General features: G+C 36.2%; 1 protein-coding gene across 1 annotated transcript in view; it reads right to left on the bottom strand.

Annotated features, from left to right (window-relative positions):
* The window catches only part of LOC132155212 (tyrosine-protein kinase JAK1-like), a 31,054-nt gene that overhangs the window by 1,633 nt on the left and 9,869 nt on the right, over positions 1–19,552 (bottom strand). The window contains exons 7-21 of the mRNA XM_059564076.1: positions 11,617–11,805; positions 11,365–11,522; positions 10,377–10,491; positions 10,037–10,232; positions 9,566–9,669; positions 7,686–7,823; positions 7,515–7,602; positions 7,263–7,390; positions 6,222–6,357; positions 5,126–5,277; positions 4,857–4,998; positions 2,547–2,638; positions 949–1,132; positions 663–787; positions 243–415 (exon numbers count right to left, since the gene is read on the bottom strand). Of these exons, the coding sequence (XP_059420059.1) occupies positions 243–415; positions 663–787; positions 949–1,132; positions 2,547–2,638; positions 4,857–4,998; positions 5,126–5,277; positions 6,222–6,357; positions 7,263–7,390; positions 7,515–7,602; positions 7,686–7,823; positions 9,566–9,669; positions 10,037–10,232; positions 10,377–10,491; positions 11,365–11,522; positions 11,617–11,805 (2,120 nt within the window). The remainder of the gene's footprint in view (positions 1–242; positions 416–662; positions 788–948; positions 1,133–2,546; positions 2,639–4,856; positions 4,999–5,125; positions 5,278–6,221; positions 6,358–7,262; positions 7,391–7,514; positions 7,603–7,685; positions 7,824–9,565; positions 9,670–10,036; positions 10,233–10,376; positions 10,492–11,364; positions 11,523–11,616; positions 11,806–19,552) is intronic.

Raw genomic sequence — 19,552 nt, forward strand, 5'->3', positions numbered from 1 at the left:
ATGTTAGCTTCTGAATAAAGTCTGCTGCTCATGGTTTCTTTTCTGCTGCAGCCAACGCTGACAATATTCATAAGACAAATATTGAATTAAAAGGGAGAAGGTAATAGCTTTTCAGATGTATTAATCATTTTTCTTTTACAGAAATATTAAACACATTTAAAAAGCAATACATATTAAAACTGTGATTTACATAGTGATTAAAATATTCAAAGATACATAAGCAGGAATGAGTTTTTCTTTACCAGTACACAGGACTGTCCTGTTCTTCAGTCACTTTGTAATATTCCTTATCATCTTTGATGCTCTTAGTCAGACCAAAGTCCCCGATCTTCACAAGGGATTCATTCTCCACTAAGATGTTCCTTGCTGCCAGATCCCTGTGGATGTAGTTCTGAGATCCCAGGTACTCCATACCCTGACAAATACAATATTTCTATTAAAAGATGGCAGTTATTCACAGTGATCGCTACTGTTGTGTAGCCTAAAAAAAAATATTTGGACACTTAAGTCACAAATAAAAATAGCTGCATGTAACTGCATTGGATACAAAATACTGAAAATTGGCATGTGAAAGCTTAAGTATAAAACAATTTTAAAAATAATTGAAAACATAGCTCATGGGAAAAGCTATCTATAGGCATCTGTTGTATTGGCTATATTACCTGACATATCTGAAGAGCATAAAGCAGCAGTCTCTTCTGATCGATTTTGGATTTGTTATGGGGCAAGTAGTCTTTCAGACTGCCAGCAGGCAAATACTCCATAACGAGTTTGATGTTTGCTCCTCCTGAGTGACACATTCACCCAAAGCAATAAAACAGTAGGTATATATAAACGGGGTATATATTTGTTTGGTAACTAAGGTATACATTCATAGAGATTAGAAATTAGTGAATACTTTGTGTAAACAGGGCTTTGTTTGTGTATGTAGGTGTGCTCATGACTTGCCTTCATCACTGCAGATGCCTTTGTATTTGACAATGTTTTCATGGTAGAGGTTTCTGATGGTGCTGATTTCTTTCCTCAGGTTGCTGCTCTCATTTTCTGTTTTCAGAGATTTGACGGCCACCAGTTCACCTGTCTGATCTCCCTTAGGATCGTACAGACACAGTTCCACCATCCCAAAGTTACCCTGGACAAGATTGATAAAAAACAATACAAACAGTTAATGAATCAAGGACATGTTAATCCAAGGGGATTATGGGATTTAGCTGGGATGAGAGGGAATGTGGGGATCTGATTGTGAATAAAACCGAGTAAGAGATTTGTTTAACTTGGTCCAAATTTCCAGAATCACAAATTCTACTGGAATTTTTACTATATTCTAGGGGTGTAAAGGTACACGTATTCATACAGAACATTTTCGGTATGGGCCTTTCGGTTCGGTACGCTTGTGTATCGAACATATGCACGAGCAGAACTTCAAACTGCTCAATCAGTGTTTCAACTGCGAAAAGACGGCAATAAAACTGATTTTCATTTACCTCAGGTGTAATTCATTTACATCAGTGTCCACAGCTCGTTAGTGTGGTATAAATTAAGTCAATAGAAGAGCATTTTGTGAAATATTAGACTATATACTCTAATATTACTATATATTATATTTGTATTTACCTGTTAGTGATGTCTTAATTATTTAATGTTTAAATAAATATGTTATGAAATGAGTTATGCACTGTGTAAATAAATATATTTCAACAACAAATCAAATTTTTATAATTTAGAAGTTAATTTAAAAACTACATTGTGTGCAAATTACATGACTGCATACATTTTTTTTTAAGTTGAATGTTGCTTGTTATATTTAAAAAATAAATAGAAATTCAATTTAAGTTTGGGCTCTGTTGTTAAATGTAACCTTATAGCAGACCTATGGTAAAAGGGACCACTTTAGTTTAGAGCATAAGCTGAAGTAGATTTTTATCTCTAAGAAATGTTTAACTATAACTGAGTTTGCTTAAATATAGAGCAATTTGTTCAGTAAACCACTGTTTAAATAAAATAAAATAAAAACTTTTTCCCCTCCTGTACCGAAACTGTACTGAACCGTCATGTTTGTGTACCGCAGGGCTATTCAAGTCTTGCCCTGGAGGGCCAGTGCACTGCAGAGTTTAGCTCCAACCCTAATCAAACACACCTGAGCCTGTTAATCAATTTCTTTGGGATCATTAGAAAATCACATGTAGGTGTGTTTGATCAGGGTTTGATAATTAAATAGAAATTATATATATATATATATATATATATATATATATATATATATATATATATATATATATATAAAATAATACAAATGGCAAATGGACATTAAAGAAAATACTAAAACTAAAATAAAAATTTTAAATAGCTTCAAATAAAAACTCATTCTAAATATGAATGAATACTATAATATTATATAAATAATACTAGAATAACACTGATTGGAAACTAAAATATAGGTTCTATGAATTCTATAAAAACATTTCGAAATAAAGTATAGAGTAGGAATCATGCACATGCTCCTTTATTTGACTTGAATTACACATTAACCTCGAAAAGTCCAGTACCTCTCCAAGTTTTCGTATTTTCTTGAGGAACCTGCTCTTGAAATCTGTAGGATCAGTCTCCTGTGGAGGAATCGTCTCTGTAAGGTGAAGGTCTGTAGATAAAAAATACAATTAATTACGTAATGTACTGTATACAAATACTAGGGATGTCCAGATCCGATCACGTGATCGGAAATCGGGCCCGATCGCGTGGTTTCAGACTCGATCGGAATCGGACTTTACCTCCCAATCAGGACTCGGATATATATATATATATATATATTCAAATAAATTTTTAACAAATCTTTTGTTATGCGGTGGCACAGAGTTAGACCCTTTTGACTCCACACAGAAACAGCGACGCGTGCGGCATGACATCACTTTGTTTTCAAGAGCTGGTGTGAATAAATATAGATTCAAACTCAAAGAGACATGATAGTTTGCGCATGACCTGATATTTCATTCGGACCCAGAATACAGCGAGATGAACATCACAGAGCGCTAAACTCTCATGCAGTGTGTGTTTCATTCATACTCGAAGCCGGAGCACGCTCTCGCGCTGATATCAGGATATTCCTAATATGGACAAAAGCGTCCAGCTATGCTGTGGTGCGCACAGGAAAACAGAAACTTATGCAAACACGAAGACATTAATATACGATCACGACAATAAATTGTTCTTCAAGTCATCTCCAGCAGGTGATAAATAAAGTATGAACAATGCAGTGCTGATTGACATAGTATTTATTACAGTATAGAAACTATTCTGCATTATTATGTGATAAACAGTGTTTGTAGTATATAAACAAATCATTATTATTTGTTATTGTCCAGCATTTATAGATTTCTAAGCCAATTAAAAGCTAGAAATTAGAGAAAAAATAAAGTTGCCTATACTACCAGTCAGAAGTTCCTGAACAGTAAGCTTGTTAAGGTTTTTTTTTTTTTTTTTTTAAAGAAGTCCCTTCTATTCACCAAGCCTGCATTTATTTGATCCAAAGTACAGCAAAACAGTAAGATTTTGAAATATTTTTTACTAGCCTATTTAAAATAGCTGTTTTATATTTGAATATATTTCAAAATGTGATTTATTGAACATCCTGGATCTGTTTTTTCGCTCTTCTTTATTCTTTTTTTTATGTATTATAGAAGTATCGGATCGGGACTTGGTATCGGCAGATACTCAAAATCAAATGACTCGGACTCGAGGACAAAAAAACCTGATCGGGACATCCCTAACCAATACTACCATGAAGTATACTTCAAATTGTATTTTATGATTTAAATTTACTTTTGCAATGGTTAAATAAAAGTTCACCAATATCTTCAAAAGATTTTTGAACTTTGGCACATTTTTTCTCTATATAGAGATGATGCATCAAGGAAATATTGCATAATTTGGTGTGGAAACGTTTAAATCTTGTAGTGTTATAATTAACCCTGTGTTTGTGGCCTGCTCACCCTGTACATGTGAAGTGCTTTTACAGACCGTTTCCCAAACAAAAACAGTGCAGAGTTCAAACAGACAATAGAAAATAATGGCAATTGTATGCTGCGGCACCGGGGGAGCAGTTGGGGGTTCAATGTCTTGCTCAGGGGCACCTCAGTCGTGGTATTGCCGGCCTGAGACTAGAACCCACAACCTTAGAGTTAGGGGTCAAACTCTCTAACCACTAAGCTATGACTTCCAAAGGCAGTGCTGGGATTGGAATCCAGGATATCCTATTTACTACACAGTAGCTTTAACCAACTAAGCCACGGTGCCAACATGCTGTAATACGGAATTCACACTAAGGACATTGCAATTCATAATTTATGTTGGTAGTTTATATCGTGCATCCCTTAACTAAACTGTGTGAGTGTGTTTGTCATTGAAACTCAAATTTAGCTGCAGCCAAGTGACTCTGTTTGACCCACCTTGTTCCATTCTGCGACCCACAGTTTGAAAACCCCTGCTCTAGTGGACACTATGGGGAATGCCTCAGAGTGATCAGTGTCTGAAGCCGTGATTCAAACATGACGAAGAGGTTGAGAAAGGGGCCCTTCTATACCAGTGGTTGCACTTTTAGTGATGTCACAGACTGTCATCAGCCAGCTTCATTGTCGCTTTGGAATCACTGCTTCAGACACCGCTGAGGCTTTCCCCATAGTGTCCACTAGAGGACACAGTATCTCCTTCCCCTTCTTGAGGAACCAGGGTTACATCCATACCCCGAGATGCTTTTTGACATACTTGATGTCAAAAAGTTTATTTATTTCTAGAAAATCTATGCATAAAGAAGAGGTAAGACTATTAGTGATAGTGATCGTATGATATTACGTGATAGATACCCTTCTCGTCCAGCTCTCTCACTATGGCTCTGAAGAACGGCCTCTTCTTTGGGTCATAGTTCATGCACTGTGAGATCAGATCAGCCAGTTTACTGATGCTGGGAGTCACCAGAGTACCGAACACCTCGTAGAATCGCTCTTTCTGTTTATGTACACAGAAATAATATTAAAACTGTTATAGACAGAAACAAAGGACAATAATTCCAATAAAAAACGACAGCTGCTTTGGTTAAGTATAAATGTAGAAATGCATCAGAAGAGTCGAGCACCTCTAAGAGTTTCTTCTCACGCAGAGGCACCTCTCCATTGTAGCAGATCTCCCATAGTGTGGTCCCAAACCCCCACTTGTCTGCTGCAATGCTTAGTGCTTTGGGGTTTTTAACACACTCCGGAGCGATCCAGGGGATCCTATCAATACACTCTGAGCACACCAACAATCAGTGTTAGTAGTGCAAAATGGATCGAAAATGTCATTTTATAAAGTCAAAATCCATTATACTGATTATTATTTAACCCTTAAAATGCATTTGGGTCTGTTTTGATCCGGAAGAGAGAGATAAATAAATAATAATAAAAAATTACACTTTTTTTCAGATTTTTTAAGAGATATAGTCATTTAAATAAAATGTTACACATGTTTGGAGTACCACTAGATGTCTAAAATACTTTCAGTAAAATGATTTATGGAGTTATATTGGTGTCAAAAAACTAAAATATATTTAACCTTTTTCCCATGTCTTACACAATTTTGGGACTAAACTTTGTTGAGCATATGAATATGTATGGCTATTGCCAAACCATTGCAGCATGAAAAATTGCTCACTTTCAATCAAAATTAAATTTATTTTAAATGAATTTTGTGTTTGAAAACATTTTAGAGTAATATTTGTTGTTCTGACATTGTTTTCCTAAAAATTAATACTGTATGTAAGTTTCATAAATATTTTTGAGCAATCATGAGATTTAATTCAAAGAAATGTATTAAAATTACATTCATTCTTACTGGGTTAATACTGGTAATTATCAGTACAATTTCATACAATGATTTCTCATGAATATTGAGTAAAAAATATTGAATCGTTTTAATTCCACTATAGTTTATAGTATCAGTCATAGTTTTTTCATGTGTAAATTGAAATTTGAAGTTTTACGAAATCTCCAATCTTCGGGTCCAAATGGACCTGAAATGTGACGATAGCATACAGATTTACAATGCATTATGAGGGTTAAATAATTTGACTAAGAATCTGTTAATACAGTATATTCGATGAAATGTTAAATAGATGTTATTAAATAGTCATTGCACACTTGTATGGTGTAAGGGTTTTCAGAGGCTCTGGATGAATGTGTATGAGTGCGTGTTACCAGCTTGGCTAAGCACAGAGATTGATAGTCCAGGATCACTCAGTTTAATGAAAGGACCACCTTGTCCTTTCAGACCATCCAGCTTCAAAAGGACATTTTTAGCACAGACATACCCATGGACAAGCTTCTTATCCTCCTGAAAGAGAGAAAAAAAGAGTCCTATTTTTCTGTCCCAAACATCCCATTACAGAGTACTGAATCATGTATTTTCTTATTTTCTGACTGTTAAAGATCTTGATGAGTAAAGCAGAATATACAAATTATCTCCTGGAAAATTTATAATTAGTAGTTGTCACATGTCATTGTTGTGATATATGAATAACATGAATAATTACAGTAAAAAAAAAAAAAAATTGGTCTGAATCTATTATTCAGTAATTGTAAAAATATATTTGAATACACTTGTTCTATGATGAACAGGTTTCTGAATTAATATTCTCATAAATTAATTTTGATACTTTTTGCTGACCTTTAATTAAAATATCTAGGTTGTGTAACTGTCCAGTGTCTTTAAAAGGCTTAAATTCAGTTTGGCATAATCTTGCAATATTGTTTCTTTATTAAAATAATAATAATAATAATAATAATTAAAATTGTTATTAAAACTGTCAATAAAACTTTACCAGAAAAATGTTTGACACTTCTTAAAATATTTAAGATGCTAAATATTTGTACACCTTAAATTTTAAACTAAAACTGACAAAATAAATGAAAGTTAAACAGAAATATTCATTAAAAACGAATACAAATGACAAAAATCACAAAAAAAAAAGAACTAAAAATATAAATATAAAAGCTAATTCAAAATATAAATAAATGCAACAATATTATTATTAAATAATACTAAAATAACACTAATTCAGACTGTGTTCTTAAGATGCTTGCACCTTAAATAGTATTTAATGTGCAAACATCCTGTGAAATGTTACATTTTAGTGTAAATATTTTAAAGTCATAAAATCACTGACCCACAAGTCTCTTATATTTTACAAAATGTAAAAAAGGGTGAAACAAAATCAAGATCAAACTTAAATATTGTACCAAATAACTGAGGACACTGGAAAGCTGCTCCGCAACTTGGAACTTCCAGGAGGGCGTGAGTTCAGAGCGATGATTTCTCATGAACAGATCCAGAGGGCCGTGCTGAACAAACTCCTCCACCATAATGACTGAACGAACAACAGCAACGAGACATGAGATCATCTGCAGTCTCAGGTCAACTATTCCTTTAACTTTAATTCCTTCACTTTTAAGTACTGTTGCATTTTTATCTGGTGGAGCGGGTACACTTACCATCCATGATGTGCATACATATGCCATACATCAGAACCATATGTTTATGAGATATCTGCTGCATTACACTGACTGTGTCCAGGAAGGCCTAAGAACAGTAAAGCATGATTTGTGAAAGCAATTACCAGTAGAGTATTTATGTGTCATAAGATAAGATGGGGTGTCACTTACGGAAATGTAATTTCCCGCTCCCAGCACCTTCAGAACCACGTCCACCTCATGGCCTGGCAAACCGTCATCATCCTCATTTCTCACATTCAGCTTGCCAGCATAGATGTTTGTGCGGGTGCCTTGGCCCAGGTGTTTCTCCTGTTTCATAAATAACAGTTTCAAAACATTGCTTTCCATTTCTAGGCTCCAGATACATTTTATTTGCATTTTATTTGCATTTAAATATATTTTTTGGAAAAAAGGGAGAAAACATGACCTAATAACCTAATAATTTTGCATAAAATTAGAAATGGACTTTTCAGTACCAACCAGAAACAATACTGAGATATATATCTATCCATGCAGGAATATCCAACTTAAGCTAGAGCACAATAATTGATCTAAGCTGGTTGACCATATTGAACCTTGTCTAACCAGCTTCAAGACTCCAAAACATTTTCTTAAGTAGTTTTTTTTTTCTAAACATCCTTTTAACCAGATAAACAGAGAGATAGTTCACTCAAAATTTTAATTACCCCATGGTTTACTCACCCTCAAACCATCCATGGTGTATATGACTTTCTTCGTACAGATGAATATAATCAGAGTTATATTAAAAAATGCCCTGGCTCGTCCAAGCTTTATAATGGCAGTAAATGGTGGTCAATTTTTTGAAGCAAAATAAAGTGCATCCATCCATCATAAAAAGCTAACCGTCATATGCGTTCATGAGAGAGTGGCGTTCCTGTGGATGACATAGGATGAAGCAGTAGTGTAAGCTCCAGTGAGAATATGTCTTACAAGAACCAAGTTTTGTTTACAGCAAAGGAAAACCAGTCTCTTCTTGGCTTATAACAAAATCCTCCAACATTTTTCTTTACAAATCCCTATGTTTTACTTCTAATTCATGACCGGTGTTTTGGTTTGCGCTCTCCTCTGAGCTTCAGACTACATCTTCCACTGGAACGCTGTGTGGAGCACTTTCTATTATGGATGGATGTTCTTTATTTTGCTTCAAAATCTCTACCATCATTCCCTGCCATTATAAAGCATGGAAGAGCCAGGACATTTTTTAATATAACATTGTACTCGCTTGAAAGAAGAAAGTCCTATACACCTAGGATGGATTGAAGGTGAGTAAATCATGGTGTAATTTTCAATTTTGGGTGAAATATCCCTTTAATATAACAACAAATCTCGTTTTGAAGAATACTTTTTACATAAATCTCATTAAAATCGCCTAGATTTATGCCTAATACATTTTCATAGAAAACAGTGAATTATTTTTAAGGAAAACTTATAAAGGTGATATTACTTTTTTTATTGGTCTGGCCACGGATCTGAACTGACTTGTTTATATGCCACTATTCAGACCTTCTTATTTGCTTTTTTGTTTGTTTGTTTGTTTGATTTTTCTTTTTTTTTCTTGAACGCTAGAATCGTGAGATAAAGATTTAAAATATAATCACAATTCTGAAAAAAAAAGAACTGTTTCCTCGCAATTTCAATTTTACATTTCACAACTTCAACTTTTTTGCTCAAAATTCTGAGTTTTTATATCACAATTCAAACTTTTCTACAGAATTCAGACTTTTTTTCTTGCAATTTTCTCTAATCGTAATATGTCAACTTCCATAAAAAAATATTATAAACATTTTTTTTTTAAACAGTAGCTGGTTATACCTTGTCAATGTTCTGTTGCTGTTAGTTATTTTTTGGGATACAAGACATAAAATACTACTTAGATTTTAGAAGTACAACGTAATGGCTGTTTGATCACCGGCTAGAAACCAACGACTTTTAGGTTGGAAATAACTTTTCTATTTTTGCTTGTATTCTATTAAACAGGTTTGACTTTATTCACATCATGCATATAAGCAAACACTTTTTAGATGTCCAACCTGGGTAATGTCATTTCTGAGGATCCTAGGGAAGACCAAATTATTGGAGAGAGAGTGTGGCAATGCAGAATCTTTCCTGGTTATCATGATAAGGTTGGATTGTTCTGTAAAGCAGTGAATGAAAAATTATTCATGTTTCTTCCATCTTTTAAGACAATCAATTTCTCAATTTAGTACATAATAATCAAACATACAATGGAAATTACAAATAAAACATCTTAACTATCATAACTTTGCTTGTCAATTAGTGTTCCTGTAGCTCAACTGGTAGAGCATTGCGTTAGCAAGCAAGCTAGCGCAAGGTTGGGGGTTTGATTCCCCGGGAACACATGATAGGTAAAAATTGATGATTAGAATATAAACTTAGTACATTTTGAAATGAGAATTCTATTATTTCATTAAGAAGGCACAGTTTATAAACCGCTAGCTCTCTATATTTGAAATATCACTATGGGTGGGAAGCTCTAGTACCTTTTGGTTGGGGTGGACAGCCACGCTCAAGTCTTAAGCTGATGTGGTCTGTTGTGAAAAAATGGCCGCATAGGTGGTCCATCAGCTCTCTCAGAGTGGGCTTCTCAATAACTGTCCCAGACAGGAGGAAGCCCTGTGCGCTCGCCTCAATCTGGAAGTTCTTAAAGGTTTTTCTGATGCTGCCATGACAATCACTCTAGAATAAAAATATTTTGTTATATATTTAGCTATATCTTAATTACACAAACACATTTTCATAAACCGTCTGTTCCTTTAGAAATACTGAACTTATGCCAAGCTCTCTGTCCATCAGGAGCATATACAGTAATGAAGCATGTACCTCATTGCATATGATAGTCAGGAGAACATGATCGAAGTCCTGAGTGCTCCAGCGCAGAAGGTACATGCCCTCCTCGTAACCTTCCTGCTTGAGTTTATGGATTGCATATTCAGTACTGAGGGATACAAAAGAGATACTGTTACATCAGCTGTCCAAAGACGTTCTTCTCTGTCATTTGATGATTGTACAGTATACTAGGCAGTTTTAGATGCTGAAGAATATGCTGAACAAATTAATTAGGGCTATAGAATGTAACAGATGAATTAAGAGATGAAGTAAAATTGAACTATTACACCACTGAAGAGAATCTTTCTTGCTCACCAAGGTTGCATTTCTACAGTAAATACAATAATATTATGAAATATTATTACGGTTTAAATTTTTTTTCTATTTTAAGATTTTTTTAAGTAATTTATTCCTGTGATGTAAAGCAAAAATTTCAGCATCATTACTTCAGTATACATTGTCATTTTATCCTTAAGAAATCATTCTAATAAGCTAATTTGCTGCTCAAGAAATATTTCTGATTATTATCAATGTTCAAAACAGTTGTGCTGCTTAATATTTTTGTGGAAACAATGATACATATTTTTTTTGATGAATAGAAAGTTCAACTTTCCTGTCACTTAAAAACATTTCGTTGAAGGTAATTCTAAACTTTTACTGACCCTAAACCAGGGGTGTCATCCTCAATTCCAGGAGGGCCACAGCTTTGAAGAGTTTAGCTCCAACCCTAATTAAACACACCTGATCCAGCTAATCAAGTCCTTCAGGCTCAATTGAAAACAACATGGTTTGAGTTTTAGAGCAGGGTTGGAACTAAACTCTGTAGGCCTGTGGCTCTCCAGGAACTGAGTTGAAACCCTGCCCTAAACCTTTGAACAGTAGTGTATAAATAATATATAATAGCGTACTCAAAATTCGATATGAGCTTATTTTCATTTCTGGATCAACTATTCATTTAAGCATGAAGAGTGCATGTACTTACTTGATTGGACCATGGCAGCCGTCTTGTAGATTCTTTTCCACTGAGACGGGAGCCACATCCCTGCAGAGGAAATGATGCGCATCTACTGTGAGCCTAAAGTATCCATCTACAAGACTGGCAAAGGACAGTGCCTCCTCATGCGATGCCAGCTTCAGCTCCTGAAGATGATCACAAAAATAAAACGGGGTTTATGAAGGTCATATTTTCAATGAATGAACCAAAATCATTCACAAATTACACAGTGAGCCTCACCATGTTTTTGTTGTCCTGTTTGTGGATAGTAACGGTGGAGTTTTTGATGAGAAGATGCGTTATCTCATTAAAGTCTGAAAAAAGTGTCCATTGGTCCTCCTCTGCATCATATGATACTGCTTTACTCAGTTTCTTACTATCTCTCTTTGATTTTCGTCTCTCCTGATTGGTAAAAGGATTTGAAATGGCCTAAAAAAATAAATACATGACATAAAAAAAACTGTTGATAAGAAACCAAAAGAAATTTTGAAAAACAAAAACAACAACAATAACAAACTCTAAACTGAAGTGTGAAACTTCAGCATGTACATTACTGTTCAGAAGTTTGGGGTCAAGTTTGTTTGATTTTTTTTTATATATATTTATATATAATCTTATACAGCAAGGATGCATTTAATTGATCAAAAGTGACAGTAAAGGCATTTTCAATGTAACTAAAGGTATTTCAAATAAATGCTGTTCTTTTAATAATAATAATAATAATAATTTCTTACATTTACATTTTTAAACTTTCTATTTATCAAAGAATCCCTAAAAAATATTAAAGGGGTCGATTTAATGTTTTCCTTTCTCTTTGGAGTGTTACAAGCTCTTGGAGCATAAAGAAAATCTGTAAAGTTGCAAAGACTAATGTCTCAAACCGAAAGAGATATTCTTTGAAAAAGTTAAGATTCAACCACGACCCCCTAAATCTGCTCATTCTAACACGCCCTCATATGTCTACATCACGATGTGGGAAAATTTGCATAACACTCCCAAATGTTCACACAAAGAATGAAGGCATAACTTTTATTCTTGCTGATGCTGCTGCCACCGACATGTTGTGGAGACACATTGTGCTTTGTTGTGAAAGCAAAAATATTTTGTGTGGCCTTTCAATAGAACTTAACATTTTCATCACACACTTGAGATAGTCAGCCAATCACATCCCACTGGTAGCTGGCCAATCAGCGTACACCTTGCTCATTCAGAACGATGAGCTTTGTAAAACTTGACGCATTTCAGAAAGGCGGGGCATAGAGGAGCAACAATAATGCGTTATGTGGAAAATAATGTGTTTTGTTAACCTTAAACTGCATAAACGAATTGAATAACACCAAATGATGATCTTTTTAGCAACATCATATGGCCCCCTTAAGCAGCACCAGGGTTATAAAAAATTTAAAACTAAAACCATTAACAAAAAAATGTTAACGGAAATAAAAAATAAATAAAAAACGTACATTTATTTTTTTCCAGCTACTTGCCATGACATTTGTCATTTTTTTCAACTAAAACAAAAACTGAAATAAAAATTTGTAAAAACTATATAGACATTAAACAAAATTATTAAAAAAATGTAAATATTCACTCTTAATATAAAAATGAAAATAAAAACTTTAAAATATTTGTAATTACAAGTAATTATTTATAGAAAATTATAAATGTTATAATCAGAAAATCAGCTGTGGCGAGTGGGGCGGGGCCGAGGGACGTGGGAACAAGGAGGGAGGCCGGCAATGATTGGGAAATCAGTGGCACCTGCGACCCACTGCCGTTTCTCTCGCCTCGTCTGTCCTACCCCCAGGTTCCCGCAGGTCCCCGTGAGCGGTCCCCCCCGGAGGGAGGGGGGGGGGGGAGTAGAGCGCAGTCTCGAGGGTACCCCCCGGCCTGCGAGGGGCGATAGGGGTATGTGACGAGTGGGGCGGGGCTGAGGGATGTGGGAACACGAGTGAGTGAGGCCGGTGGAGTGATTGGGAAATCCGCTACACCTGCGACCCACCACCGGTCTTGAGTCCCACAGAGGAGATGGAAGGATATAAAACTGGAGCGACGACAGTGAAGGACGAGAGAGGACCAGGCCTGGGCTTTTAGTTGTGTTTTTATTTTGTGCGCGTCAGTCGCCGTGAGGGGCTGACACGCTGTTTTGTCTTTAATTTGTATTATTAAAATGTCCTTTGATTGTCCGCCGGTTCCCGCCTCCTTCTTCCGGATGAATATTAAGGTTTTATCATTACAGTGGTGCCGAAGCCCGGGAGAAGGAGGGACGCGCTGCTGAAGATCCCTCGCCGCTGTGGGGAATCCGCGGTGCCACAGAGCTGGCGAGGAGGATGCCGCCATGGACGCTCGAGGCGGTGGACCGGAGCGAGTTGCTGGGGACGGGCGAGCTCGCTGCCGACCGCCCACGATATGGAGGGGCGGCTGCCGTCCACCGGGCGGCGGAGGAGTGTCGTGCCGTCCGCCGAGGGCCGTCCAGTGCCACCGCCAGGCACCGCGGAGGATATCGCCCAGTTGGTGGAGGGCCGAGCAGCAGTGCGTCTGGGAACCGGAATTTTTTTTTTTTTTTTCTCTCCCCTCTCTCGTCTCTGTCGCTCCTCCTTCCATCTCCCTTTCTCTCGCCTCGTCTGTCCTACCCCCAGGTTCCCGCAGGTCCCCGTGAGCGGTCCCCCCCGGAGGGAGGGGGGGGGGGGTAGAGCGCTGTCTCGAGGGTTCTTCCGGATGAATACGAAGGTTTTATCATTACATCAGCATATAAGTTATATGTAGGCTATACGCAATTAAATAAAAAAAATCCATTATTATGTATTATATGTTTTATATATGTATATCCATGTACAGTTGTATTTACTTGTATTTGCAACTGATAACATCCAAGTGATTTAACACCAACATATCAGAAGAAGAAAAAAATACTAAAACAATAGGATCTGGAAATAGGATAACCCCCTCCTAAAAATGACTTGTAAACCCAAATCAGGTGTAGCTTATCACCTTCTCAATAGCACACAAAGCCATTTGAGTTTCAACTGTCATCATCTGTGGTCATTTTGATTAGCTCAGCATGAAAAGAGCCCCCCCCCCCCCCCCCCAAAAAAACCTGTGTTTCCCTTCATCTCCATTCCAGCACTTTTCTGCGGCACTGAGGACAGCTGTCCTCAGCTCAGTGCTGAAGCGTACAAAGAAATACACCTTAATTGTTGGCAGTAAGCTAACTTCATTTATCTCTTTTGAACGTTCAATACACAAAAAGACTGAAACGGAATTATATCTTTGGAGGTTCTGTTTCTCTCTCCATTTATTTGCCCAACACGGCGGGCAGGGAACTGTCCAAAATTATTTTACTGTTTCTTATAAATTCAGAATGACAAAAAGAAAACTGTATCGACATGAAATAACAGCAGCATTGAATCTGACACAGCTGCTAATCACAAACAGCAGGAAAACAATACAAAATGATTTCGCCTGTAGCTTATTTCTTAAGAATAATTAAATGAATAACATATCTAACCATATAAACAACAGCATAACAATCTGAGATAGCTGATAAATAATCACACATCCACACAATTCAATTCAAACTTGCTTGTGGGACTTGGGGCTTGTTACACCAGTAGACAAGCTCCTCTGCTCTGCCTACTACCAATATTATTTTCCCTCCAGAAAATGTGCATATAGACAGCCAGACACTAACATTAACGTTAGCCTAACTTTTAGCAGCCTTGCTGGTATAAGGGTGTGGCTACTATAGGAGGACTTGATGGGGAGAGTGCGGCCGAGCAGGATGGTAAGTCGCAACTTAAAATTGCAGGAGTTTTCCTCCTGCTGTTCCTCCAAGCATTTCTTGCTGAATTTAAAATAAAATAAGCTGCTTTGCTTTTTTTTACATTTCATATTAGCAAAACTGTCTGTGTCTGTCTTGACGTTGTCCACCAACGTCATTCATTTTATTGGATCACTTGCTGGTGATGATGCAGAGTCCACACGTGGGGTAGAAGCCGCTGATTGGCTGAAAAGCTTTCATTTAAGGCTTTCCAGAGGCTGCTTATTGGATGAACCACTAGAATGAAAATCACTCACTACTCATAGGCCTGGGCCAAAATGGGTGGCCCCAGGCCCACCCGGGCCCAATGGTAGCGACGCGGCTGGTGGACAGGCACAAGTCAGGAGATGGATACAAAAAAAAGACTTTATCAATGCCTAGAAGCACAGTGAAGTGTATTTCTCTGCAGCAGAGACTGGAGCACTTGTGAGGATAGAAGGAAAAATGGATGGGGCAAAATACTGTCAAATTCTTGAGGAGAATCTGCTGCTCTCAGCTAGAAAGTTGTCAATGGGAAGAAGGTTAACCTTCCAACATGACAATAAACCAAAGCGCACAGCAAAACTGAGCACACAGTGGTTGAAGGAGAAATTGGTGATTGTCCTTGGATGACCTAGTCGGAGCCCAGAATTAAACCCCACTGAAAATCTGTGGAATGAAATATTGCAAAATCTACAGTTGATGTGCAAATTTAAAGACTTATCCCATCAGACTGTAATTACAGCAAAATGTGGACACAAGGATGTGGAAAATGTGGAAACAAGCAGCGAGAGCAATATCACACGAGTGTTGTTTCTGTCCCGAGTGCAAAGGTGATTTTATACAACATCCAGAGTGTGGATTTAGTGTGTGATAAGGGCACTGCACTTTGGCGTTTTAAGATCTGAACAGTCTTGCTGTTGCACACATGCGCTCTCAAGTGGCCAAGACCACAAGTGTGGGTATTTGGACAAGGCATGTCTCAGAATGGAATGCACAGGTCTCAGGTTGACCCATACTCAGAATTTGTGCTTTGCATTTAACTCATCCAAGTGCACACACACAGCAGTGAACACACACACACACACACACACACTGTGAACAGCCATTTATGCTGCGGCGCCCCGGGGAGCAGTTAGGGGTTCGGTACCTTACTCAAGGGCACCTAAGTCGAAGTATTGCCAGCCTGAGAATCGAACCCACAACCTTAGGGTAAGGAGTCATACTATCTAACCACTAGGCCACGACATATCCAATACATTTCTTGTTTAGATTTTTAAGCACTGTATGTTTACATATCATTCAGTTGGCACATTTGTTTTACGGACATTGGGCAAAATGTGAAATAGATTAGATAGATAGTTTTTTGGTTGATATTCTGTCTCTGTACATTAAAATAAACCAAATTCATTTTTTTGTAACTGGGCAAACTTATATAATCGGCTGGGGATCAAATAAATATTTTCCCCACTATAAGTCATACAGGTTTGAAACCTGTCAATCAGGAAATGAACACAAAATTTTCATTTTTGGGAGAACTATCCCTTTAAGGTTTTTAAATACGGAAATTATACTCTAATAGACCACCTGTCATAATACAAACATTTAATTCTAAAAAAGTTATTTTAATTTTTGGACAAACAACAAACTGAAACAACTAAATAGTATGTATTCACATAATAACAAAAATGGCCTCTTTTGCCTTTGAAAACAGCTCACATGCTTGCTGGCATAGTTTATGTACTTTTTGACTAATTGGGTATCTGAATAAAAAAAACACTATAAAGTACTTGACAATGTTTCTCTGCCTTTATTTCAAGTATAACAGCAATAATTATATTATAGTATTAAAAATAGCTTACTGTTACAGATTACAAGTTACCCTGTTTAAAATGTAATAGTAGTGTAACTTTTTCAATTACTTTATTAAAGTAATGTAACTAATTACTTTTGAGTACTTTTTGATTACTTTTCTAAATTTGTGAAAATTAAAGAATAATAAATAAAAGCATATACATCAACTTAAATACAGTTATCTAATAAGCATGTGACATATTCTGTGTAATAAACTCCTGAAACATTGGTGTTTTTTTTTAAACTGCTGTCTCTGTATATGATGATAGTTTTCTCAAAATAAGTAAAATGCACATGAAGTGACACAGAGCAGTTCTAGAAATTGTGTTTATGTGCTCGTGTACTCCTATATTGAGGCAGCAGAGGTTGAAAACACCGAGAGCTTCAGTAGGCATGTGCAGTAAATGCAGTGGTGGGTAGTAACGAGTTACATTTACTTCGTTACATTTACTTGAGTAATTTTTTGGGCTAACGAATACTTTTCGGAGTATATTTAAAGATGGGTACTTTATACTCTTACTTGAGTAAGTTTTTGGGGAAAAATCTGTACTTTTACTTCGTTACTGTGGGCGACGCTCCTCTCGTTACTTTATCTTAATGCAATAAATGTTATTTATGCTTCAGTTTGATCCAAACGCGTCGTCTACTTTTCTATGGGCAATGAGCGATGCCCATTCGCGAATGATTCATTCTTTTGAGTCAATTCTGTTCAAAGGCTTGATCAAACCAATTGGCAAACGAGTGAATTGGTTCATGAATCAGTTTGAATGAGTCGTTCAGTTCCCTGCCGCACGCGCTGAGCGTCTGAAGTGGTTCACTCGGAGTTGTAACATTTAAGAACAGAAAGAGCGTTGAAAACGTGGCTGGAACTGCACTGAATTGAAATCTGCAAAGGATATTATTTGCTAGCGATGGAGATCCTTATTAGATGAACACCGCGTGTGCTGTCTACTGTTTAACAGGTAATAACTTGGGCTACATTCGATTACAGTACACGATACCACTGTGACATTAGTTTGTTGTACGTGTGTGGCTTATAACAGAGGGGAGTCAAGTTGAATGCAGCTTCCAAAAGACAAAAAATAGCCGATTAAGATTTTATTAATTTTAATACAATCACACTGGTGCAAGTACGTTCAGCGAGTCATATTATCAGCTGCTAAATTCAGATCTGTGATTGCTTGCTGGCGCTGAGCCAGAGACAGACGCGTTTTTACAGCTTTGCGCATTATAACCAATCACACACGATTCTTTTGAGCTTATTAAAGCATTGGCCAATCAGAGGCGTTCAGATGAGTCATCGCTAAAATGCCTGTGCTTCCTTCACTCGCTCACTGACTGAATACCTCTTTCTGGCGAATTCTCTCGTCAGAAACAACAAAGTGCAGATGTGTGTACGAATCTTTAATTAAGATATTGATTTCACAGTGTTAACAGTTTCAGTGATTTTAATGGGAGTTTCTGAGACTGATTGAAATCTAGACTGTCAGTGAAAACTATCTTTAATAATGTAAATGTTATTTGCTCTCTTTCTGAACAATGAAAGATTAGTAGCAATATTTATATCACATTAACTTTCAATGTTAAATTCACATTTAATATAAAGTCAGCCGTATTAAAAATATGTTATGGCATGACACCTATATCTGTTACTTAAGTAAACAGACAGGGGTTTATAATAAATTACATAAATTGGAGTAAAGGCTGATGAAATATATACATTTATACACACACATACATTACATACATTTTATCTATATATCTAAATAAAAATAGGCTCAGTATATATGACCCAAAGTAACTAGTAACTAACTACTTGAGTAGATTTTTTATCCAATACTCTTTTACTCTTACTCAAGTAACTATTCAAGACTAGTACTTTTACTTTTACTTGAGTAAATATTTCTAGAAGTACTTTTACTTTTACTTGAGTACAGTTTTTGGGTACTCTACCCACCTCAAATGAAACCATGTCTTTGCCATTAATTTACAGGAGGGGCGGACTGGGAAAAAAATCAGACTGGAAAAATCAAACTCATACAAACAAATTCATGGACATACTATTTTTTTTATCTATTTTAAATCTTTAATTTGGGGACATGCAAAATAATTAAAAGTTCTCTCCTGAACTGCACCTTCACTTCCATTTTTCTTTTCAGTCTCTTTATTTTGCCCTGTTATCCATCTCTCTCATGACTTTAATACTCAAGATTGAACAAAACTATACTTTACAATACAATACTCTACAATACTACAATATATTTATAGAAAAATCCTAATACTGTACACGAGTCATATTTTTCCCTTACAAAAATTAACCATGCTTTTATTAGCCTATATAAAAGTAAAATAACCTTGTTTATTTTTTTTTATTTATTATTATTTATTTTTTGCAAATGGATTTATTTTTAAATAAATACATTTGTAAAATAATTTTACATTTTTGGTTATCACAGTTAAACAATAGTAACCATTTTCTCTGGATTTATAGTTAAATATTAAAATGTTAATTTTCGTAAGGGT

The sequence above is a fragment of the Carassius carassius genome, chromosome 12, assembly GCF_963082965.1.
Source record: "Carassius carassius chromosome 12, fCarCar2.1, whole genome shotgun sequence".
Taxonomy (NCBI): Eukaryota; Metazoa; Chordata; class Actinopteri; order Cypriniformes; family Cyprinidae; genus Carassius; species Carassius carassius.